Source organism: Myotis myotis, unplaced genomic scaffold (assembly GCF_014108235.1).
Source record: "Myotis myotis isolate mMyoMyo1 unplaced genomic scaffold, mMyoMyo1.p scaffold_m19_p_14, whole genome shotgun sequence".
NCBI classification, from domain to species: Eukaryota; Metazoa; Chordata; class Mammalia; order Chiroptera; family Vespertilionidae; genus Myotis; species Myotis myotis.
Genome location: NW_023416318.1, coordinates 32,803,740 through 32,826,769, shown reverse-complemented (window position 1 = coordinate 32,826,769; position 23,030 = coordinate 32,803,740). Strand labels below are relative to the sequence as shown.

General features: G+C 37.5%; 1 protein-coding gene across 5 annotated transcripts in view; it reads left to right on the top strand.

The window, feature by feature from the left end:
- PLEKHH2 (pleckstrin homology, MyTH4 and FERM domain containing H2) overlaps positions 1-23,030 on the top strand; it is a 76,913-nt gene that overhangs the window by 29,067 nt on the left and 24,816 nt on the right. For 4 of the 5 annotated variants that reach the window (XR_004971854.1, XR_004971853.1, XM_036334719.1 and 1 more), the window contains 11 exons: positions 2,054-2,129; positions 3,507-3,601; positions 4,206-4,350; positions 6,513-6,649; positions 6,753-6,863; positions 7,210-7,296; positions 9,726-9,884; positions 15,075-15,155; positions 17,509-17,688; positions 19,167-19,275; positions 20,220-20,332. Coding sequence is in view for 3 of the 5 variants with exons in the window: in XM_036334719.1 (XP_036190612.1) it covers positions 2,054-2,129; positions 3,507-3,601; positions 4,206-4,350; positions 6,513-6,649; positions 6,753-6,863; positions 7,210-7,296; positions 9,726-9,884; positions 15,075-15,155; positions 17,509-17,688; positions 19,167-19,275; positions 20,220-20,332 (1,293 nt within the window). In the remaining 2 variants the exon portion in view is untranslated. The remainder of the gene's footprint in view (positions 1-2,053; positions 2,130-3,506; positions 3,602-4,205; positions 4,351-6,512; positions 6,650-6,752; positions 6,864-7,209; positions 7,297-9,725; positions 9,885-15,074; positions 15,156-17,508; positions 17,689-19,166; positions 19,276-20,219; positions 20,333-23,030) is intronic. The other variant, XM_036334720.1, reaches the window with a different exon arrangement.

The following is a 23,030-nucleotide window of genomic DNA, read 5'->3' as shown; positions in this document are numbered from 1 at the left end:
CAGAAGAACCTTTCATTGTCCATATGAAGCCGTCTGCAGTTTATTACTAAATTCTGGACAGCAAACAAAGGAAGGGGATGTTATTGGCATGTGAATCTCTGGAATTCCAAATATGTTATCCTTTAGGCAGCGTGCTTTTCTTATTATGTTGAGATTTCCAGAGATTTAGGTTAGGCTTTCAAGTGTGTTTTAGTTGGCAAACCATTTTACTTCTTTTTTTTTTCTTTCTTTTTTTTTTTTTTTTTTGCCTTTCTTGCTTTTCCTTGGCTGCTGAAACTATTCAATCCTGAAAAAGTACTATTGTTTTTCACAAACCCTTTAGCAGACTGGCCAAGTTTAAGATTTTATTTTTGTTTATTGGTATTTTCAGGTTTCACAACAAAGAGATGTATTCTAGTTACCTCAGTTTATCAGAGTTTATTTTATTAAGAGTTTAAGACATAGCCCATCCTTATTGAACTTGACTGTCATTTAAAATTCAGTAGTCACTCTAGGGCAGTGATGGCGAACCTATGACACGCGTGTCAGAGGTGACACACGAACTCATTTTTTTTGGTTGATTTTTCTTTGTTAAATGGCATTTAAATATATAAAATAAATATCAAAAATGTAAGTCTTTGTTTTACTATGGTTGCAAATATCAAAAAATTTCTATATGTGACACGGCACCAGAGTTAAGTTAGGGTTTCTCAACTTAAGAGTTAAGTTAGGGTTGCTGGCACACCGAGCTCAAAAGGTTCGCCATCACTGCTTTAGGGGGACAACATGTGATGATTGAACAGCACCTCTGATAGTCAACCACTTAGAAACCGGTGACACCATTGTTCCAGGTCCAGTGGCTCACTTGTCCTTTCCTGTCTACAGTGAGTCTGCTTTTCTCACCACTACTAACTACTCTTCTTCACTCTCCCCTGACTTCTCACTGCCTCACATCTCCTGTTTACTGTCTTATCCTATATAATAAAAGGCTAATATGCAAATTGTCCCCTCAACTAGGAGTTCCACTGGAAGTTTGACCAGGGGACGGGCCAGCCCACCCCTGCGTCCCCTCCCCCCTGCCGACTCAGCCCGATTGCCCCATTCAGGGTGGGCTGGCCGGACCCCACCAGTGCCTGAATTCATGCACCAGGCCTCTAGTTTTTATATACCAGTATCTCTCTGTTCTGCCAACTCTGCCCACAATCACACTCTCAAAGAAACTGCATCTGAGTCATTCAGTCAGCCACTCTTCAATCCAAAGTGTCTCAGACAGTTAGAGATTCTCATGCCCGTGACCTCACAGGCCCCTGGCTAGCACAGTCCTCAACAGGACTGCCTTAGGTGCCTGCTGTACTGTGGTCTAGACAGCTGTATCCAGGTTAGAGTCCCTTTTCTCGTAGGGGCAGGGTTAATGACCTTTTTAGTACCCATTTCAGAGCTATCTCTGAAATGAAAAAGAGAAAGCAAAATAACGTACTTCTGGAACAAGATATTATACATTCCATTGCAGTTCTCAAATTTACTGTTTGACCTCGGGTGTTTCTTCTACTTCATTGAAATATGAAGGTAATAACACTTGATGCTACTCTATCTGTGATTTCTGATTTCAAGTTTTTTCTTTTTTCTTCAACCATGTTCGAAAATGGTAGAATATTAAAGGCAATACTTATGTGAAGTCAATGATTATGAATGGATTCTGGCTTCAGGTTACAACTATTCAGGCTTTTCCCTTTTTTTTCTTTAACCATATTCTAGAATGGTAGACTATTAGAGGTAGTGCTTATCTATAGTCAGTGATGGATTGTGAGTAAGCTTTCTATTACTTTTTTTTCCCTATCTCCAAAAGAATTTAAAATACTAAGCAAAAGTTTGGGAACAAAGATAAATAATGGAATTATTAATGGATGGGAAAAAAACCTCTGCAGTGCTATTCACAGTGGCATATTTTAGTTGGCAATGGTGACAGTTTTATAATAATGCTGTACTCTAATGAATATTAAATGAAAAACATGTGCATTGAAAGTAATCATTTCTTTGCTTTAAATATTCAGTTTAAATTTCTCTTTTACATTAGGAAAGCAGAATTTATGCTGTGGCCAAATCAGGCATTCGGATGTCTGAGGCCTTCAATATGGAGAATGTTAATAAAAGTAAGTGATTTTGCATGCTACCACATGGATGAACCTTGAGGACATTACGCTAACTGAAATAAGCAGTCACAAAAAGACAAATACTGTATGATTCCACTTATATGAGGTATCTAAAATAGTCCGATTCATAGAAACAGAAAGTAGACTACTGGTTATTGGGCCTTGGGGGAAGGAAAGGGAGAATAGTTGTTTAATGGGTATAGAATTTCAGTTTTCTAAGATAAAATGTTATCAAGATCAGATTCACAACAATGTTAATATTCTTAACATTAACTGAACTGTACACTTAAAAATGGTTAAAATGGTAAATTTTATGTTAAACTTTTTTTACTACAATAAAAATATTAAAAAATTAAAATATAAAAATAAGTGATTTTGTACTGCTGTTTCATTAGCCAAGAAATTCCTAAATGTCTAAATAATAGAATAATAGAGTTATTTAACCTTTCAGAAAATGATTTCTAGGATTGCTGATTTATATTTTAAAATTCAGTATAGGGGCACATGAACATTTCATTCTCATGCAGAGAGTACCTCATTATGTTTTTACCTAGAAAAGGCTAAAGCAAAGAAACTGTGGCGTTTCAGCTGTTTAAAGGAAACATACTGGTCTCTATGTTCTCTTTTTCCAGAGTTTAAAACACATTTCTCTCTTTTCCTTCCTTCCTCCTTTCCTCCCTTCCTCCCTCCCTCCACCTCTCCCTCCCTCCCTGTCTCTTTCTTTCATCAAAAATGTATTATAAAGGCAACACATGCCAATTATAATAAAATAAAATAAAATCACAAAGAACTGTCTGAAAAAAAAAAAAAAGAGAGAAATTTTCCTGTGCTTCCTTCTACCTATCTTACCACTAATTCATGTCTCAGAGATAACCACTGATATTCTGTTTCTTTCCAACTATCTCATGTTCTTACCATTTAGGAGATTGTATTCTAACCTTTCAACATGAGGTTCACCTGATAAAGGCCTAAGAATGATCATGTTTTAACACCATGTCAGTGATAATCAGAGAATATCTTCATAGGCTGCTGCTCACTGAACCAGTCAGCAGGTGTTTGTACTTATTTCTGCCCAGACTGAGCTGGATGGAGATGCCATTGAAATAAAAGCCATGATCCTTGCTCTCAGAGAGCTTACAGTCTAGTTGGGGAACCAGTACACATGAGGAAATAATGAACCATATAATAGACTGTGTAATTAAACCTGCAAATGCCATAATTCTTAAAGTAGACTATATAACCAGTAATCATGTGTGTTGATTCAATCTCTCTTTTAATTGGAAATTTTGTTAATTCACATTCGTGAGAAATAGACCTAAATGCTGGTTAGAAGTTTTTGTGTTGTTTCTTAAAAAATAATTTTGTTTTCTGTTTCAGATTCTGTTGCAATGCTTTCCTATACCACATCAGGACTTTATACATCTCTGATATACAAGAATATGACAACTCCAGTGTATACAACATTGAAGGGGGTAACTCATTATTGTTACTGTTAAACATATGGATCTCTTCATGACGGATCAAGAAGACTGTTTATTCAAGCTCCATATTTCATTCTTGTCAGTTTCCACAGACTCTTCCTTTATGGGGAGTTTTAGAAATTCACTCTAATATAGCATATAAAGATAAGAAATGAAAGATCTGGAGAAGATATTTCTTCTTATCAGTATTAGAGGTCTGAATCCAATTTTGTTATGTCCCATGTGATACTCCACCCGCTCCACGGTTTACTTAATTGTTTAAAGGAAGTATGTTACTAACGATGCAATGAAAACTAATTTAGAAAGATCTTTGTATCACTGCCAGGGCTCTCCTCCCTTGCTTGAAGAACCTTATTAAAATAAGTATCACCAGGTATTCATGGCCTTATGTTTTCAGGAATCTTTTATAAATTGCCAAAATGCCTTGCTAATTAGAATTTGGGACTTAACAACATGACTTTGATAATGGCAAAACATGTTCTTTCATTCCTTTAAAAACGTTTATTCCATGGCTGCTTCTGGTAAAACATTCTATATCTAAAGAGAGAGGCGACTGTAGAGATGGACCCATCGAGGTGGTTCTGCTTTTCTGTAGAAGGCGACCCAGATAAGCAGCAGCCCGTTCCTGGATGAGTCCTCTGGATCAGAGGAAGAAGAGAGTTCCAGATGCAGCTCCCGGACGTCAGAGTCTGACTCGCGCAGCCGGAGTGGGCCAGGCAGCCCCAGAGCCATGAAGCGAGGTGAGCGAAAGGCTCGGGCATAGGCGGCAACTCCAAACCATTCAGAATGCTAAATGGGACTTTTATCTCTGTAATAGGATTTTTAAAAAAGTCAGAGCACTTACTTTAAACCATGGTGACGAGAGAATTAGCCTGGGACTAAGACACTTACATTTGCAATCCTCTTCGTGTTTCCAGACAAGCCACATAGACTTTTTTGTTTAACCTTTTCTTTCATGTAAAAGAGAAAACACTTTTTTATGGGAAAAATTTATTTGGATAATTTATGGGATAGATTTGTTTCAGCTCAATTTGTTACACTGCTAAATGGCAACGAATACATCTAAAAATCTGGTGATTAATCTGGTAGTAAGATGGAAAACAATACAAAATTTACTTTAGATATATTTGTGATTTTTAGTGGATTTGGAAGAAATTTTTGGCTTAGGAAGAAGTTACAGAGAGATTTCATCACACAAAATGGTGTCTATATTTACGAAAACCTTCAAGTCACCATGATATGTTTGTTGGTTTTCAAACGGTGTTCCATGGAAACCCCTAGGTATTCCCAAACCCCTCATTTTCAACTGGAGTTGTCAGTTTTCATAGGTTTAGTATTTTGGGCTTCCACTGGTCTCTTTGCTCATACCTTGACTCTCTACCCCACCCCTACCCCCCAGCTAGATTCAGGTTACATCACACTTTTTTACTCAAAATACTACAAGGACTCATAATGGCTATAAGGTGTCTTTTATGTCCTTTCTCATCTCCTTTTTTTCTCCTCCTTCGCTCAGCTCTGGCCACACTGCTGTTCCTGGAACATTCCAGGCCCGCTTTTATTTCAGGACCTTTGCACTAGTTGCTTTCTCTGCTTGGTATTCTTCACCCAGGTGTCTATATGGCTGACTCCCGCGCCTCCTTCGGTGCCTGTGCAGACACTGCCCTCTCAGAGATCTGCGCTGACCACACCATTCAGATGCACTCCTTTGCCTTCTCCAACTGCTGGACTCTTAAAAATTCCCTTAGTCTGCCCTACATATTATTTTTCCATGGGACTTAGTGCCTATTTTTTATCTGTCTCCCTCCAACTAGAATCTATGTTTCATGAGGACAGGAAAGGTTCTGTTTTGTTGTCTGTTCTATCGCTAGCACCTAGGATGGTGCCTCACATACTGGCCCTGGATCTGGGAGCCTGAGCTTTGTTTGTTCTCCAGGAGTGCCCATGCCTAGTTATTTGACTTTGGACAAATCCTTTAGTCTCCTTAGATAATGAGGGGATTAGCTAAAAAGATCTTTTAGGTCCTTTATAGATCTAAATGTCTGTCCTTCCATTAAAAGAAAAAAGACATTACTGTTATCACAACTGTTACTTGTCTTATTCACATAAATAATAATGATATAGTGACATTGTTCTAATGTCCCTTAAATGTTAATAAATATTTTTAAAATTGGCTATACAAGTGTAATGAATAATGACCTAAATCCTTGATTTTATTTAATATATTCAAAATCTCCATTGTAATGACCCTCCAAATATAACTTGCAATTTGCAAGTCTTTTTCTTAAAAGCCAAGTGAGTTATTGTGAAAATGTTCCCTGAATTTTCTCTTGTAGCCACTGGCAAATGAAATAGTCTGTTTATGTCTTTAAATCATACTGCTTCTCTTTTTAAAATATTTTTAAAATCTATAAACTAGTAGTATTGGACTTAATACAAAAAAATTCTGAAATTGTGGGGTGTTTGTAAATGTGAATTACTTTAAAGGTGATTACAAAAAGTAAATGTGATTGTGCAAATCTTAATTAAGATTAAATATTTGGGAAAAAAAGGATTAAATATTTGTTTGCCTATATATAAAAATGCAAGTGCACATATTTTAATCCTTACTAAAAGATACATTTGTAGACTCATGTATATATTTTATATATGCAAAAGCAGCTTTGCTTGTAATCATTTTAAATATTAACGTTCCTTTGACTTCCTTAAAGACTTGCATGTTACTCCTTACCCTTTAGGTCCGTTTTCTGCTTTAAAAGTTCTTCACGGCCAAAGGCATGAGACTGATTCTAGCGTAGGAAGGCTTATGATTTAGGAATAGCTGTGTCCTTCAGAGAATCGCAGCCAGCATTTGGACCACCCAGTTATTAAATATTGACTTTGATTTGTTCCTTTACTCACCTAGGTGTGTCTCTGTCTTCCGTGGCTTCTGAAAGTGACTATGCTATCCCCCCAGATGCCTACTCCACAGACACCGAGTGCTCGCAGCCGGAGCAGAAGCTCCCTAAAACGTGCTCGTCTTCCAGTGATAACGGGAAAAACGTAAGCACTGCATCGGGTTTTGTTCGTTTCTTAAATGAATAAATCTGTTAGTTGGAGCTTCCAAAGGAAACTGAAATACTTTTTAAAATCTCTTTTTAATTAGGAGCCACTGGAAAAATCTGGCTATTTATTAAAAATGAGCGGTAAAGTCAAGACTTGGAAGCGGAGATGGTTTGTTCTGAAAGGTGGTGAATTACTTTACTACAAATCTCCGGTGAGTGGAAAGCGCTTGCTGTTTGGTTTCAGAGAGAAAGGGAGAGGTAGAGACAGTAAGATCAATGACCAGAGAGAATCATTGATCGGCTGCTTCCTACACGCTCTCTCCTATGGGTCGAGCCCTCAACCCGGCATGTGCCCTGACCAGGAATCAAACCTCGACCTCCTGGTTCATAGGTCAATGCCCAACCAGCTGAGCAGTGCTTGCTATTTGGAACTGAATTCCTCAAACTAGAATTCAAACTCCTGATTGATTTTCTTCCGTGATGTTATTAATTAAAGCATTTCTTATTATTGCTACTACAGGTAATCACTTTGCTTTTGGTTTTCTTCCTTTCATACAGAGTGATGTAATTAGAAAACCCCACGGCCATATTGAACTTAGTGCATCCTGCAGTATTTTAAGAGGAGACAACAAACAAACAGTCCAGGTACTTTTTAAAAAACCATGTTTTTGTATCATGCAAAACTCAATTCTCAATATTTCAAAGTAATAAAGAGGAGATTGGATATTCACTATTTTGTAAAAATTTACTTTGGGTTCAGTTTGATGACTCAAAATTTATGAAACCATAATATAAGCTAAGTTTGTGTTGAGTAACTCTCCACTACTTCATTTGCCTTTTATCGCTTATACTGTTCTTTCCCTATACTTAGTCTCCCAGCTATTCTCAGCTTTCAAACTGTCTAGCTATTTTAGGGGAGGGTTATCAGATAAATGAAGATGTTAGTAGTTTAATGTATATTAAATTCAGGAGTGTTTGTATTTAAATACAGAACCAGAAAGTGACAGTTCTGTGAACTTCAGATGCTGTTGACGCCTAAATGGGAAGGATATTGGTGAGCAGTGGGGCTGTATTAGTTCCCACTAAGTCACACCATAGAGGAGCCACTGACCATTTCACTCACAAATAGGCCAGTCTTGACAGAAACCTGTAACATTTAAGACGTAGGCTGTTGAGATAGTTTGGTATATGTGATTTAAATTCAGACACTTTGAAATGCCTTTAATAATCATTATTATCTTGCTCCTCGAGAGGGTAGACTTCAACATTTATTAGAAAGTTATATTATCTGTGTTTCCAGTGGATAATACCTGAGAACTGTCCCAACATGTAGAAAGGCGAATCATGGAAGCTTTGTCTTGGAGCATGGCAGATAAAGGTCGTTTGTAAGCTTCCTAAATATCTGGAAAATTTGACGTATGGTTAATTTGAGTCTAAAAAATTGCAAGTTCATAATGTCTGATCACATGTTAGTTCCGAGAACTTATATGCAAGATTTTATTTTATTTATAATTGATTGAATGATTTCAGAGTGAAAGGGAGAGGGAGAGGGAGAGAGAGAAACATCAGTGATGAGAGAATCATTGATCGGCTGCCTCCTGCACGCCCCCTACGGGGGATCGAGCCTGCAACCCAGGCATGTGCCCTTGATCAGAATTGAACCCAGGACCCTTCAGTCCACAGGCTGACACTCTATCCACTGAGCCAAACCCCTAGGGCGATTTTTTTCATTTCTATAACAACTCCTGGCTTGGTTAAAAAATGTGTTATTCAAAAGGAAGTTAAACAATCCAATCAAAAAATGGGCAAAGGACCTAGATAGACACCTTTCAAAAGAGGACATTCAGAAAGCCAAGAGACATATGAAAACATGCTCAAAGTCACTAATCATCCGAGAGATGCAAATCAAAACAACAATGAGGTACCATCTCACACCTGTCAGACTGGCTATCATCAACAAATCAACAAACGACAAGTGCTGGAGAGGATGTGGAGAAAAAGGAACACTTGTGCACTGCTGGTGGGAATGCAGACTGGTGCAGCCACTATGGAAGACAGTATGGAGTTTCCTCAAAAAACTGAAAATGGAACTCCCATTTGACCCTGTGATCCCACTTCTAGGAATATATCCCAAGAAACCAGAAACACCAATCAGAAAGGATATATGCACCCCTATGTTCATAGCAGCACAATTCACCATAGCTAAGATCTGGAAACAGCCTAAGTGCCCATCAGTAGATGAGTGGATTAGAAAACGGTGGTACATCTACACGATGGAATACTATGCTGCTGTAAAAAGGAAGGAACTCTTACCATTTGCAACGTCATGGATGGAACTAAAGAGCATTATGCTAAGTGAAATAAGCCAGTCAATGAAGGAAAAATACCACATGATCTCACTCATTCATGGATAATAGAGACCATTATAAACTTTTGAACAATAATAGATACAGAGGCAGAGCTGCCTCAAACAGATTGTCAAAATGCAGCGGGATGGCCGGGGAGGGTTGGGGGGCAGGAGGTGGGGGGGTAAGAGATCAACCTAAGGACTTGTGTGCATGCATATAAGCATAACCAATGGACATAAGACACTGGGGAATAGGGGAGGCTAGGGGACTGTCAAGGGCGGGGGGAAAAAAAGGACACATATGTAATACCCTTTGTAATACTTTAAGCAATAAAATAAATAAATAAATAAATAAAATGTGTTATTTTAGTACAGTCTCCAGTCATTCTGCTCCTCACTTCAACAACCAGGAGCCTATAGCACATTTAAAGGAAAATGTATTGAGTAAACAAGATAAATCATGATCTAAAATTTTAATATTATGAAAAATTTAAAGTAAACTTCAGTTGGAAAAAAAATTTTAACGGAATGTTAATCACTGTAATTCTCACAGAGTGGTTAAAATATGCTAAATTACTTATGGAGTCATTTATTTCCCACCTAGGATTCAAGGTTTAGCATGTTTGTTTCCATGTTACGTAGCAATGTTTAAAGAATGGACTAGGAAATGCAAATAAGCCTAAATCTTCAGCGTTCCCTTTCCTGTCTCTTTCTCATCCCATTCCAGTTGACCACTGAAAAGCACACATACTATCTGACTGCAGATTCTCCCAATATATTGGAGGAATGGATTAAGGTATTACAGAATGTTCTTCGAGTACAAGCTGCCAACCCGCTTTCACTGCAGACTGAGGGCAAACCAACGGTGAAGGGCCTGCTCACGAAGGTAGGAGGCCTCTGTGTGCCTGGCAGGGTCCCACTGATCGGGAATAGTGGGTGTCAGAGAAAATACATTGAATATTTATGTTATCTTGGGGGTGGAGAAGGGTATTTTAAATAGAATGCCAAAGACAAAACCATAAAGAGGAAAAATGACAAACTTGACTACTATACATAAAAATCTAAATGTTCTTACTCTCGAAAAATCTCTAGGCAGAATTTTTGAAAAGGTATTTGAAATGGCTGAAAAACAAGCTTTTTCTAATCAGTAAGTAAAGGGTACCAATGGGGGAAGGAGCAAAGGACACGAAGGGAAAGAAGCAGAGCTGGAGAGGTCAGATGAAATACACATGCTCCAGAAGCATGTGGAAAGACATTTTACTCTCGCTAATAACGTTCTTTAAAAAGCACAACTTGAAATCATAGATATTTTTAAAAATCTGGTCAAAGGGGGACATTTTTAACATTATGAAATGCAGTATTGACACAAATTGAGAAATCTGCTAGTGAGAGAATTACTCTAGAAGGCAGTTTGGCAATGTCTTGGCCAAACTGTTTATTCAGTAAATATTTTTGAAAGAACAAATGAATGAAAGAATATTAAATATTTTAAAAACATATATACATACGCTTTGATTCAGTAATCTCAGTCTAAGTAATTTATGCGTAGGAAATGGTCTTAATTTGTAAAAGATTTAAGTATAAGGATGTTCATCACAGATAGATGTTCTCTATTAAAAAGAAAGATATATAATTAGCATATACTACAACGCAGATCTTAAGTGTAGAGTTTGATGAGGTTTTTTTTGTTTGCTTTTTAATATATTTTATTGATTTTTTAGAGAGAGGAAGAGAGAGGCATAGAGAGTTAGAAACATCAATGAGAGAGAAACATCGATTCAGCTGCCTCCTGCACACTCCCCACTGGGGATGTGCCCGCAACCAAGGTACATGCCGTTGACTGGAATCGAACCTGGGACCCTTCAGTCTGCAGTCTCTATCCACTGAGCCAAACCAGTTAGGGCAGAGTTTGATGAGTTTTGATAGATGTTTACTGTCACTCTATCAAGATATAGATAAAACATTTCCATTACCCCAGAAAGATTACTTGCATGGCATAGTTTATATTAAAGAAATCTTGGGATCAACATAGATGCAGAGTAGGGAGTAGCTTAAATAAATATGTATTTAATCAGATAATGCTTTACTCTGTAGTCATTTTAATTGTTAAGAATATTTAATGTTACGGAAATATGATGTGTTGGGTGATAAAACAAGTAGAGTGCAGAATTATATTCACTCAGAATGTGTATAATGCTTTAAAGCACAACTTTTGTTAAACATATTCATAGGAACGAAGGCGGCTGTGCTTACCACCAATGCTGCATGGGTAGTGTACCAATGTATATTGAATACGTGATTTGATTTTATTTTTACTTAGTTCTGTTTTCTAACTTTTTAATGAGTCGGTATTGATTTATGCTAAAATATTATTTAATTTTTAAAATTTCAATTGGTTTTGACAGATATTTACTATCCCTTTTAGAGAAATATAATAAAATTTTTACACATAAAATATTATACCAAAAATAATCTCTACAACCATTCATTATCCATGTGCTTTGTTTATGTAAGAGGTGAAAACTTTAGATGTTGTGATGAGCTATGCCACTATGTAATCTATACTTAATATTAGTATGGGAATGTGTTATTCAGTAATATTTGCAGACTGACCAGCTGTTCCAAAAGTAACAGAAAAAAATCAATACATTCAATCAAGAAATGAATGACCTGTGTGTTTTGTTTTCAAATATTACATTACCATAAAAATGCTTTTTCAGTTACTGATGGGTTAGAAAATTCTCTGGTACTGTGAAAATATACACTGAGTGGCCAGATTATTATGACCACCCCATCAGTACAATGAAGTGAATTAGTTATGCAAATAATAATAATAAAACCTTGAGAGTATTTGCTTAGGAAGTTTTCAATATTCAGTATTTTTGGAAGTGTCAATGAAGTACTGATGGGGTGGTCATAATAACCTGGCCACTCAGTGTATATCTTCCAGTGAACACAGTGCTACTTTAAATCACATTCTTATGTTAATTCATAATGGCTGGATGTCCTCCTTTATCAAGGACCATGTATAGCAAGCCCTTAGAGTTTAATATGATTCCATGGCCAAGGATTTGTTACTTACCCCAAAATTAGTTTGTGTTTTTTGTTTGTTTGTTTGTCTGTTTTAATCAGCATGGCTTATTAATTTATCAACATGGTTGATTAATTTTTGCTCATATTACATTTCTGCTGTTCTCTGCTTCCCATTTCACAATTGCATTTTAAATAAGTAAAAGGTGATGTGATTAGCTGATGACCAAACCATTATGGTTCATAGACAGGATGCTAAGTAGGTTTTCTTCCTACTTAGTTATGAATCCTTGTCCACCCCCATATTTTCACCCTCAGAGCCTTGTAACAAAAAAACATCCCTCAGCTATTCTTAGTGACTTGTTCTGAGCTCACATTCAGGCTACAGTCTGAGATGCTGTGGAGCAGCTTTGAGTACCTTAGAGGGGAACAGGTTTTTCCAAGTTGTCACATTGCTAATAAGTACAGAAATATGTAGGTAGATATTAAGAGCTTGACTGATTTGATTCTGAATATTCTACTCCTGCAACTTTTCTTTACTGCTTAGGATGAATTTTTTTTTTTACATAATAATTCATTTATTTTTTTTTAAAAAATAGCCCAGCCAGCATGGCTCAATGGTTGAGCGTCAACCTATGAACCAGGAGGTAATGGTTCGATTCCCATTCAGGGCACATGCCTGGGTTGTGGGCTGGATCCCCAGTGTGGGGTGTGTAGAAGGCAGCCATCAATGATTCTCTGTCATCATTGATGTTTCTATCTCTCTCTCCCTCTCTGAAATCAATAAAAAAATATTTTTTTTAAAAAAGCAAATGGAGAAAAATTTTGTTGGGTGGATTTGTCAGAGCCATAGGAATACAATGTAATCCCAGGTCTTGGTGCAGGAGTTATTTTATGATCAAACACAGGATTCAAGGTTGGTGGAGAAAGAAGCAGGGGGGACTGGTAAACTGGACTAAAATGGGAGGGTTAGGGGGCTTGGTTTTGAATGAAGTCAAAGAATTGGAGTCGTGTGCGTAAGGAGAGAGGCAGGCGGAGGGAGGTTGAGATCAGAGGGTAGAGTGCACTAGGTGTGGCTGAGGGGATGGATGGTGAAAATGGAGGGATAGCAGGTGAAGAGAGCAAGGAACTGAGGGTTAAGGATATAGAGAGGCGGTGTAGCAGAGGCTAAGGCAAGAATATGGGCATAAATCCTGGCTCTGACACTTGCCACTGTGTGACCGTGAATAAATTATGTACAAGGCTCTCTGCCTTAGCATCCTCATTTATAAAGTGGGGATAATAGTGCCAACCTCACAGGGTGTTGGAGGAAGGATTAAATGAGTTATTTAAGCAGGTAACATTCTTTAGAACAGTGACTGGCACATATAAACTGTTTATAGGTGCCACCTCCCTCCACTTCCCTCTTTCCTTACACCACTCTTACTATCACAAGACCTTCACCTAGATACTGAAGTCAGCAAGGCTGGTGTCAGGATTTGTAGTGGACAAGGCTACAGGTATGAGAATACAAGAGAAGAGAGAAGACCAGGGGAGCTTATGTGTGTGGTGACAAAGGCTCACCGGGATAGGATTCACTGTTTGCTTTCAAAGTTTCAAGCAGAACTGATAGGAAGTATCTTTGTTATGGATGCAAGGTACACTGAAAAATGATTCTTTCAATTATTTCATTTCCCCAAAGCCCTGAGTTTTGAGATTGCCTTTCCATTTTCATGAGGATTCTTCTAGTGTAATTTGCTTTGTGGGTTTTTCAGAGTAAGTCAGAGTTTTAAGGTAAACTAATATTATTCGATCTACATATGAAGATAGACTATGGCTTTAAACAGAGCTTTTACAGTGAATTGGCAAAAGCCTTCATTAAGTTGTAGTTCTTCAATAGTACCCATTGTTCTATTTTAAAGCTATATCATTTCAAAAGGATACTCTCTGCAGCCTGATGCATTATACTCCAGTTATGATGAGTCTCTCTCTCTCTCTCTTTTTTTTTTTTTTGAGTTTGTTTAAAAGAAGAAGAAGAAGCAAAAAAAAACCCCTGCATAACACAAACCATTTAAAACTTCCAGGATATTTGTCTGCAAATATATGTTTCTAAATTTAATTAAACTGAAACATGTCTTCCCAAATAAAACATTCTTTTTGTTTTTCCTCAAGCAGCATTTTAAATCCTTCAAACTGTGAGATGGCGGAGTTGTTTGCTTAAACCGTAACTTTGAAAGCCCAGAGGCTGGCTGCTTGTGGGTTTAAATGAAACATGTGTTTTACTTCTTATGCATAGGGAGGAAGGAAGCATTTATTGAGTAACTACTATTCTGCTTTGTTGACATTTTCTCCTCTGGTCATCGCAACGGCCCAATGAGGTGTCCAGTAATCCCATGTTACCCACAGAAGCCAAGAGTCAGTCGCCTGAGGACACCATCTGGCATGCGGTAGAACTGGACTTTAAGCCTTGGTCTATCTGACCTCAAAATTCAGGCCTTTTCACTGTAGTGACTTGCCTACTGTAAAAATCTATTGTGTCAATAATTTATATCCTTCCCAATGAGTTACTATCAGAACAGTCCATTTAAATATAAGTCATTGCAAAGGTCCTGCAAAAAAATATACCCACGCCCTACCCTCACCTCCTACCCTTCCCCATGACCTCTGTCCTCACTTGCTCAGTCTCAGACACATTTCTAACCTAGGGTGTGAACCTAGAGAGCTATGGGGTTACTGGACATCTATGAAATATGAAAACAATGAAATATACGTACTTTTGAAACCAGCATCTTGTTTTATCCATCTTTGAATCCTCAATCCCAGGCACAGTACTTGACATATAGTAAACATTTGTTAAGTGTTGAATGATGAGCACCAAAGCAAAACATGTCACGCCGCTACAGGTACATTTTAAACCGCATTTGACAGTCTAGTTGGAATATCACTTACACTTTAAGCAAACTGGATACCTATACAGCTTCAAATAGAGTGTGTATTCCATACTTTCCTTTAAGGTGTTAGAGTCCTGAGCTGGCTACATTCATAATTCGCTGGAATATAATTTCAGGTGAAGCATGGCTACTCCAAGAGAGTCTGGTGTACACTAGTAGGAAAAACGTTATATTATTTTCGAAGTCAAGAAGATAAGGTATGTATGTATTTTTGATATGCTAATTAGAGGAATGTTCTGTTTGTTATGTCTTGAGTTTTTTCTATTACTCTTTGGTCGCTGGCTAAAAGTTTAGACTTTTTTGATAAGGTTGAAATTTTGCATAAAATTTATTATTGAGGTAATTATATACCTACAAGGGTCTTGATTCTTAACTATACGTTTTTGCAACTTTTAATTAATGCATCTTTTTCTTAGAAGAGAAAAGCCTTTCTCTTCCTCACTCCAAAACATCGATTTCTTGTACTGTCAAGGTATGACAGACTAAATAAGATTGAGTGAAGGGAACAACCAACTAGGGAAGAAGAGCAGGGAGGAAAAAGAATCCAGCCCTGTCCCAGGCCCTCGAATCCCTCCATACCATTTACCTACCCATTCATCTACCTATTTATGTCCTGTTTATTCATTTTTAACTAATCTTCTTCCAAAAAGAACTTGAGTTATATTCACTTTCTGAGTAAAAATATAGGATATCTACTCCATGTGACCTCTGGGTTACTGAAGCTATAAAAACTGAACCAACATGGGCCAAGAATGCTCACATAAAATAAAGATGCCAGTGGCACAGAACAGCGGCTTGTGACCAATTACTGTGTTAATGAGACTGAACTTCTTGGTCCAGTGACCACATGGGTCAGTTGGTTTTTCTCTGTTCCATTTGCACAGATTGCACTCTCGGTTCAGAGTAACTGCGTTTAAAATGCATGCCATTATTTCCAGTGTTGCTCATAGATGGGAATTAATACAGTGCAGCCATTAAACATGATACTTCTGAAGTAAAGTAGGAAATGCTCACATAAATGCTACATGAATAAGCACAATACAAAATTATAAATTCAGTATAATCCCAACTAAATTTTAAGTCAGGAAAATAGAAGCCACTCTGTGTATTCCAGGTATGACATCATCATTGATGTTTCTGTCTCTTTCCCTTCCTTGCTCTGAAATGATTAGTAGGAGTTGAGATCTGAGACGTCACAGGGATCAAATCCCAGGGGGCCTTTCATAGTAAGGACTTTGGCTTTTACTCCAAGTAAGATGAGAGGCCATTGGAGTTTTTTGATCAGAACATTGACATGATCTAACTTATGACTAATGGAGCACTCTGGTAGCTGTCTGAGGGAATGAGGAGGAGACTAGTTACGGGGCTATTACAGTAATCCAGGTGAAGGATGACTGGTTAACTGGTGGCAGTGGAGGTGTGAGAAGTGACCAGATTCTGAATATATTCTGAAAAGCTTGCTGACTAGAGTTGTTCACTGAAAAGGAAGGTATGGGATAGAAGAGAAAGAAAAAGAGTCAGGAATGATGCCAAGGTTTTTGGCGTAAGCAGCTGGAAAGATGAAGTTACCAACAACTGAGATGGGGGACACTGTCCAGGGCAGGTTGTGGGAGAGGACTTACCAAATTAAGTTTGAGATACTCTTAGACGTCTAAGTACAGCTAGCGAGCCTGGCGTTATAAATGCAGGGGCAGCTAATATATGCTGGTACTAAAGCCATGAGCGTGGATGAGATCACCCGTGTGAATGTGGATGGAGAAGGGTCCGAGCACTGAGCCCGGGCTGAGCATGAACATGTACGATGGTAAATGTTCTTCTGGGAGTCAGAATGAATATTTTCAGATTGCAGTTGCAAACCTGATCAGACATTTTAGAAGCTGCAAATCAGAAGCAGACTGTATTTCCCTGGAATAAATGTACTTAATTAAAGCAAAAGTTTTAGAACAAATATGCTGGACATTCAACACAACAGATATAGTTGTTTTTGTCAACAAAAGAGTAGGTAAAATGTAATATGCATCAGTTTTAAGAAGCTTTCTTACCCTTAAATTAAGAAATCATAGCATTGTTTTGTATTATATTATGTCTGTTAATACTAGTAAATAACCTCTCAGAACACTACTCATTTTATTGCAGTTTAAAATGTTAATCACACTTCTTTGTACCAGCTACCTAATTGTGTTACTTTTTCTATTGAGACTATGTCCACTCTTGTCCTTTTGATCCAGTATCTTAATTGAATCAATTTTTGGGGGGTGGGAGACAAGTGAATGTTTTGACTGAGTTACATAATTGCTTGACTAAGTAAAGTAGCTTCTTGCTTTTTCCACAAAAGGTAATTGCCTAGTATTCAAATTGTTCTTTAATATTGCAATTGGGTATTTTGGTGGTGACTACTACTTTCATAACTACAGATAATCCAATTGCCTTTAGGCATTCATTTAAGAAAAGGTATGCTTTATAAAGGTAAGAATGAAAAGGAATATGAAAAATTTTACTAGGAAAAGATTTAGAAAGTGCCTTCCTCACAATTACTAATATTTACTTTAGTTGCCTTTAGGTCAGATCAAACTCTGGGAGGCTAAAGTTGAAGAGGTTGACAGATCCTGTGATTCAGATGAAGATTATGAAGCCAGTGGGCGAAGTCTGTTATCCACACATTACACCATCGTGATCCACCCCAAAGACCAAGGTCCCACTTACCTCCTGATTGGGTCCAAGCATGAAAAGGTACGTAAGGACTTAATGGTTGATTTGGAATGATGTAGATTAATGTTATTAACTACTGCTAATGATTTTTCAAATCATTTTCATGGAAACAAGGAAGAAAACGTTGCTAAAGACTTTCAGCTCTATTTACAGAGATTCTTTACATCCCTGGAAACAAGCCTTGTTTAAATGTGTCATTTTTCAATCGTATTGATAAACGTGCTCTCCAGTTGAAATTAGTGCAGGTGTAGGATAAAGGAACATTATGTTCAAAATGTGAATGTCTCAGACTGGATTTTTTGGGGGGTGAATCTTAAGGCCTCCAACCTTATAATTTTGACTCATTTTCAACAAAATTTTGGTTTAGATAAAATTGAAAGTCAACTATTATTATATATGTAGTCACATATGAAAATATAAAAGTTAATATAATAAAAAAAGAGGCATCACAATGAATGGGGAAGTAATGGATTATTCAATATATAATATTTTGTGTTCATTATATATTGAGGAAATTGGCTATCTAGGAAAACATTAGTTTGTCATCTCACACATATAGCAAAATAATTTCCAGGTGAATTTAAAGAGTTAAACAATTTTTTAAAAGAGCCTTTATCTGATCTTGGAATAGAAAGTACTTTCTAAAAAAGAAAAAAGAAATGCAATGTAAGAAACACAGTAGAAATGGGTGATAGATTTGACTACATAAAATTGGAACAGAAGTGGCAAGAACAGGCATCTTTGCCTTGTTCCAGATCTTAGAGAAAAAGCTTTCCCTTTTTTCACCATTGAGTATGATATTATCTGTGGGCTTTTCTTATATGGCCCTTATTGTATTGAGGTAAGTTTGTTCTCGGTATTATTTTCTTTTTTAAATTTTCTGGATTTCCTAAGTATTTTGTATGTGTTATTTGTATGCATTGGGAGTCAGATTTTTTTTTTTAATATATTTTATTGATTTTTCACAGAGAGGAAGGGAGAGGGACAGAGAGTTAGAAACATCGATGAGAAAGAAACATCGATCAGCTGCCTCCTGCACGCCCCTGACTGGGGATGTGCCCGCAACCAAGGTACATGCCCTTGACCGGAATTGAACCTGGGACCCTTCAGTCCGTAGGCCGACGCTCTATCCACTGAGCCAAACCGGTTAGGGCGGGAGTCAGATTTTAAATGTGGTAGAATTTATTGTATTTCTTAAAGGAATATTAACTGGTTGTATTTATTCTAGTCTCTTAACATTATATTACTTTAATTTTATCATGTTTTTCTAAGCAACATCTATAGAACAGTGGGAAAAGTACTATGAGCACAATTCAAGTGACCCTACTTCAGAACTGTTTGAATACGTGGCTTGCTTTTAATTATTATTTAAAAATTAAAGAGGTTTTGTTTTTTTAGTGAGGTTTCCCATTGTTTATGCAAGTTGTTGTTGTTTTTTCCTTAAATCACCAAAAATTACATACTGGTTAACATTTCTATTAATACGTTTTGTTTTTAAGGACACTTGGCTTTATCACCTGACCGTTGCAGCTGGAAGTAACACTGTAAATGTTGGATCTGAATTTGAACAACTCGTTTGTAAATTGCTAAATATTGAAGGGGAACCTTGTAAGTTCATAACATATAAGGCTGTCTGGTTTATGAAATGCATCCAAACCCCCTTAGCCGAATGGAGTTTTACTTTGTAAGTTCCTTTCCCTGCAATCTATCCACCATTTCCCTGGCTTTGCTTGTCATGTGTCAGGATTCTCACTGTGGTTCCTAGACTCCAGGGACACCATCATTCCCCCAAATTCCATGTCCTGTGACACCTCTGCCTTTGCTGACAATACCCCTCTGCCTGAAATGCCCCCCTTCCTCACATTCCTCACCAACCTGATAAAATCCTGCCTACCTCAGAAGCTCCCCCAGCCAGCCCACTCCAGCTTAGCATCTGGCTCATAAAAGGTTCTTAATAAGTGTTAAAATTAAGTTCGGAGTGCACTTTGCCTTTTAACTACTTCATAGCATTTGTTCCTTTGCATTGAAATTATTTTTTATGGCTCGGGTTTCCCCATTGAGAGTCTAGACTCTGTGTTATGCTTTACTTAATGGCAGAGATCACATTTTATTTTGAGTACCCAGCATAGGAATTTAGTAAATGTTGATGTTAAGAATGACTTCAAGTTCTTCTTTATCATTCTATCTCCTCCTACTTGGTTTCTCCTTTCGAGATCTTTCTGCAGCTCCTTCTCATGTATAATCATCTCCCCACCTGGGTCCCCAATCTTTAGCACATCTGAGCAACATCATAGTGCCCTGGTAGACTTGTTTCAGCCAAGAATATTAAGACCAAAGTCTTCTAGATTTAATTTCTCCAAAACAGAGACATGAGAATTCCCAATGGCCAGGAAAATGAAATGAAATAATGTTGCCAAAGCTTTTTTCATGACCTTTATGACTTAAAGTTGTGAGCCAGGCCAAGTTAGCTCATTTCTATAAAGGGCTAATAAATGGGAGGCCAAAATAAGTGATTCTTTCTGTTTTCTAATTGTATTTTACCCTGCATTTAGCCTCTCAGATATGGAGACATCCTACTTTGTGTCACAGCAAGGAAGGAATTGTTTCCCCTCTGACAACACTGCCTTCTGAAGCTCTACAGACAGAAGCTATTAAATTATTTAAGGTAAAAATTTATATGGCGTTATATGTTATTAACATTTTAATTTGAAAAAATAAAAATAAACAATTTAGGGATATAAAGTTTCACTTTTCCCAAGAAAATTCAAAATGTGGTTAAGGTTACTAAGAAAGTCTACTGAAATAAAATGAGGTGACTTTAATATGCTTTCCAAGTGAGAATCTGGGATTTACTGAAATAAACTGTGTGTGGTTTGGGCAATGTGAAACACGTAAGATCTGAAGACTCGTTTCCCATTCGCCTCTCACGTGGAGGGATTTCTCACATCACACCTAACGGTGCTGGGAGAGGGTCAGCACCCGTCTTCTCCAGTGCTGCTCTCAAATTCTTACCGTCCAGCTTCTATTAGAAACCCGTGAGCACTTGAAACTTGTCATTCAACTATATCACTCTTACCCCATCTCTGTCCTTAGTCAGCTTCTGCTAACTTTTCATTAAGGATTTTGGCTCCCAGCTCACGCTCTTTCGGCCTCAGATCTTGCCATTATGCTGAATGACCTCATTATTACTTGATGCACCAATGCAGTGCTCTAAGATTCCTGACCTTCTTAATGCCAGTAAGCTTCACCTCTAGTCTATTTCACCTTCCCGTTCTCCATGTCCACACCCTGACCTCTCCGTTCCGTAGAAGTACACCACCTCTAAAAGTTTAAATTCTAATATCTCTTTCTTTAACCATATTCTCTTAGCCTGTGAGCTCTCTTATTTTCTTACTCGTCCATTTTTCATTCCTCACTAAGATCTTTGTTTGGAGCCGTTTATTTTCTTGGAGATCAAGAGAGAGCATGATAACTTCCTCTTGGCTGTTCTTCCTTCTTATTCCAGCCTAGATTACTTTCATTAATACTCATAGTTCCTAGGGACCCATAATTCCATGAACTTTCCAGCTAAACCCCAACCTAGATCAGTGCTGCTTTCTTGCCTGCTGCCATGTTAATCACATGTGCACTTCTAGAGAACATTAAACACCCCAGTGGACTGGAGCCAATATAAACCTGGAGTATTCATTCCTCACGGCTGACTATCTCTCCTTCTGCTTGTCTTTGGTCACATTCGCCCTCAAACTTCCCCATCAATAATTAATGTTCCTCACAACAAACTTACCTTCTATTTATTAAGAAAATTAGATGGCATCGGTCATGAACACCTCAAATCTCTTTCCCCAGAAGACATTATTTATCTATTTTCTCCTTCATTCCTCTAGTTTCCAAATATAGTATAACTTCTATGGATTCAGATCTCAACTCTACACTAGGAGGTTGGTATTTCATTTTCCCTTAGTCTCTTAGAGTCTCAGTTTTTGTGTTTCTTTTGGCTTCTTCTTGCCTACATTCCTCCCATCTCAATAAAGTCATCTGCTTATTAGATAATATCCAAGAATTATTGTTAGTTTGGGGGGGGTATGATATAACATGGTGGTTATGGGGGAAATTTATCAATTGTACATCCATACTGAAGTATTTATTGGTAAAAATCATGATACACACACACACACACACACACACACACACACATACATATACACACTGCAGAAAAAAAAGTAGAGTGGAGGTTGAATGAAACAAGTTTAGCAAAATGCTAATAATTGTTGTTGCTTGGTGATGAGTGCATGAGTAATAATTATACTATTCTCTCTACTTTTGTTTATGTTTTAATATTACCATAATGGAACATTTTTTAAAACCCACCCATAGAATACACAACTACTGAAAACAAGAAAGACTCTACACAAATATATTTGAAAATCTGAATGAAGTGATCGTCTTTATAATAAAATATAAATGGCCAAAACTAAATCCACATGAGAATGAAAATTTATTTATTTATTTATTTTTTAATTAAATCTTTATTGTTCAGATTATTACATTTGTTCCTCTTTTTTCCCCCCATAACTCCCCTCCTCCCAGTTCCCACCCCACCCTCCGCCCTCACTCCCCACCCACTGTCCTCATCCATAGGTGCACGAGTTTTGTCCAGTCTCTTCCCGCATCTCCCACACCCCTTTCCCCCCCAAGAATAGTCAGTCCATTCCCTTTCTATGTCCCTGATTCTATTATAATCACCAGTTTATTCTGTTCATCAGATTATTTATTCACTTGTTGATAGATGCATATTTGTTGTTCATAATTTGTATCTTTACCTTTCTCTTCTTCTTCCTCTTCTTAAAGGATACCTTTCAGCATTTCATATAATCCTGGTTTGGTGGTGATGAACTCCTTTAGCTTTTCCTTATCTGTGAAGCTCTTTATCTGACCTTCAATTCTGAGTGATAGCTTTGCTGGATAAAGTAATATTGGTTGTAGGTTCTTGGTATTCATCACTTTGAATATTTTTTGCCACTCCCTTCTGGCCTGCAAAGTTTCTGTTGAGAAATCTGCTGACAGTCATATGGGTATTCCCTTGTAGGTAACTGAGTTTCTTTCTCTTGCTGCTTTTAAGATTCTCTCTTTGTCTTTTGCTCTTGGCATTTTAATTATGATGTGTCTTGGTGTGGTCCTCTTTGGATTCCTTTTGTTTGGGGTTCTCTGCGCTTCTTGTACTTGTAAGTCTATTTCTTTCACCAGGTAGGGGAAGTTTTCTGTCATTATTTCTTCAAATAGGTTTTCAATGTCTTGCTCTCTCTCATCTTCTGGCACCCCTATTCTGATGTTGGTACGCTTGAAGCTGTCCCAGAGGCTCCTTA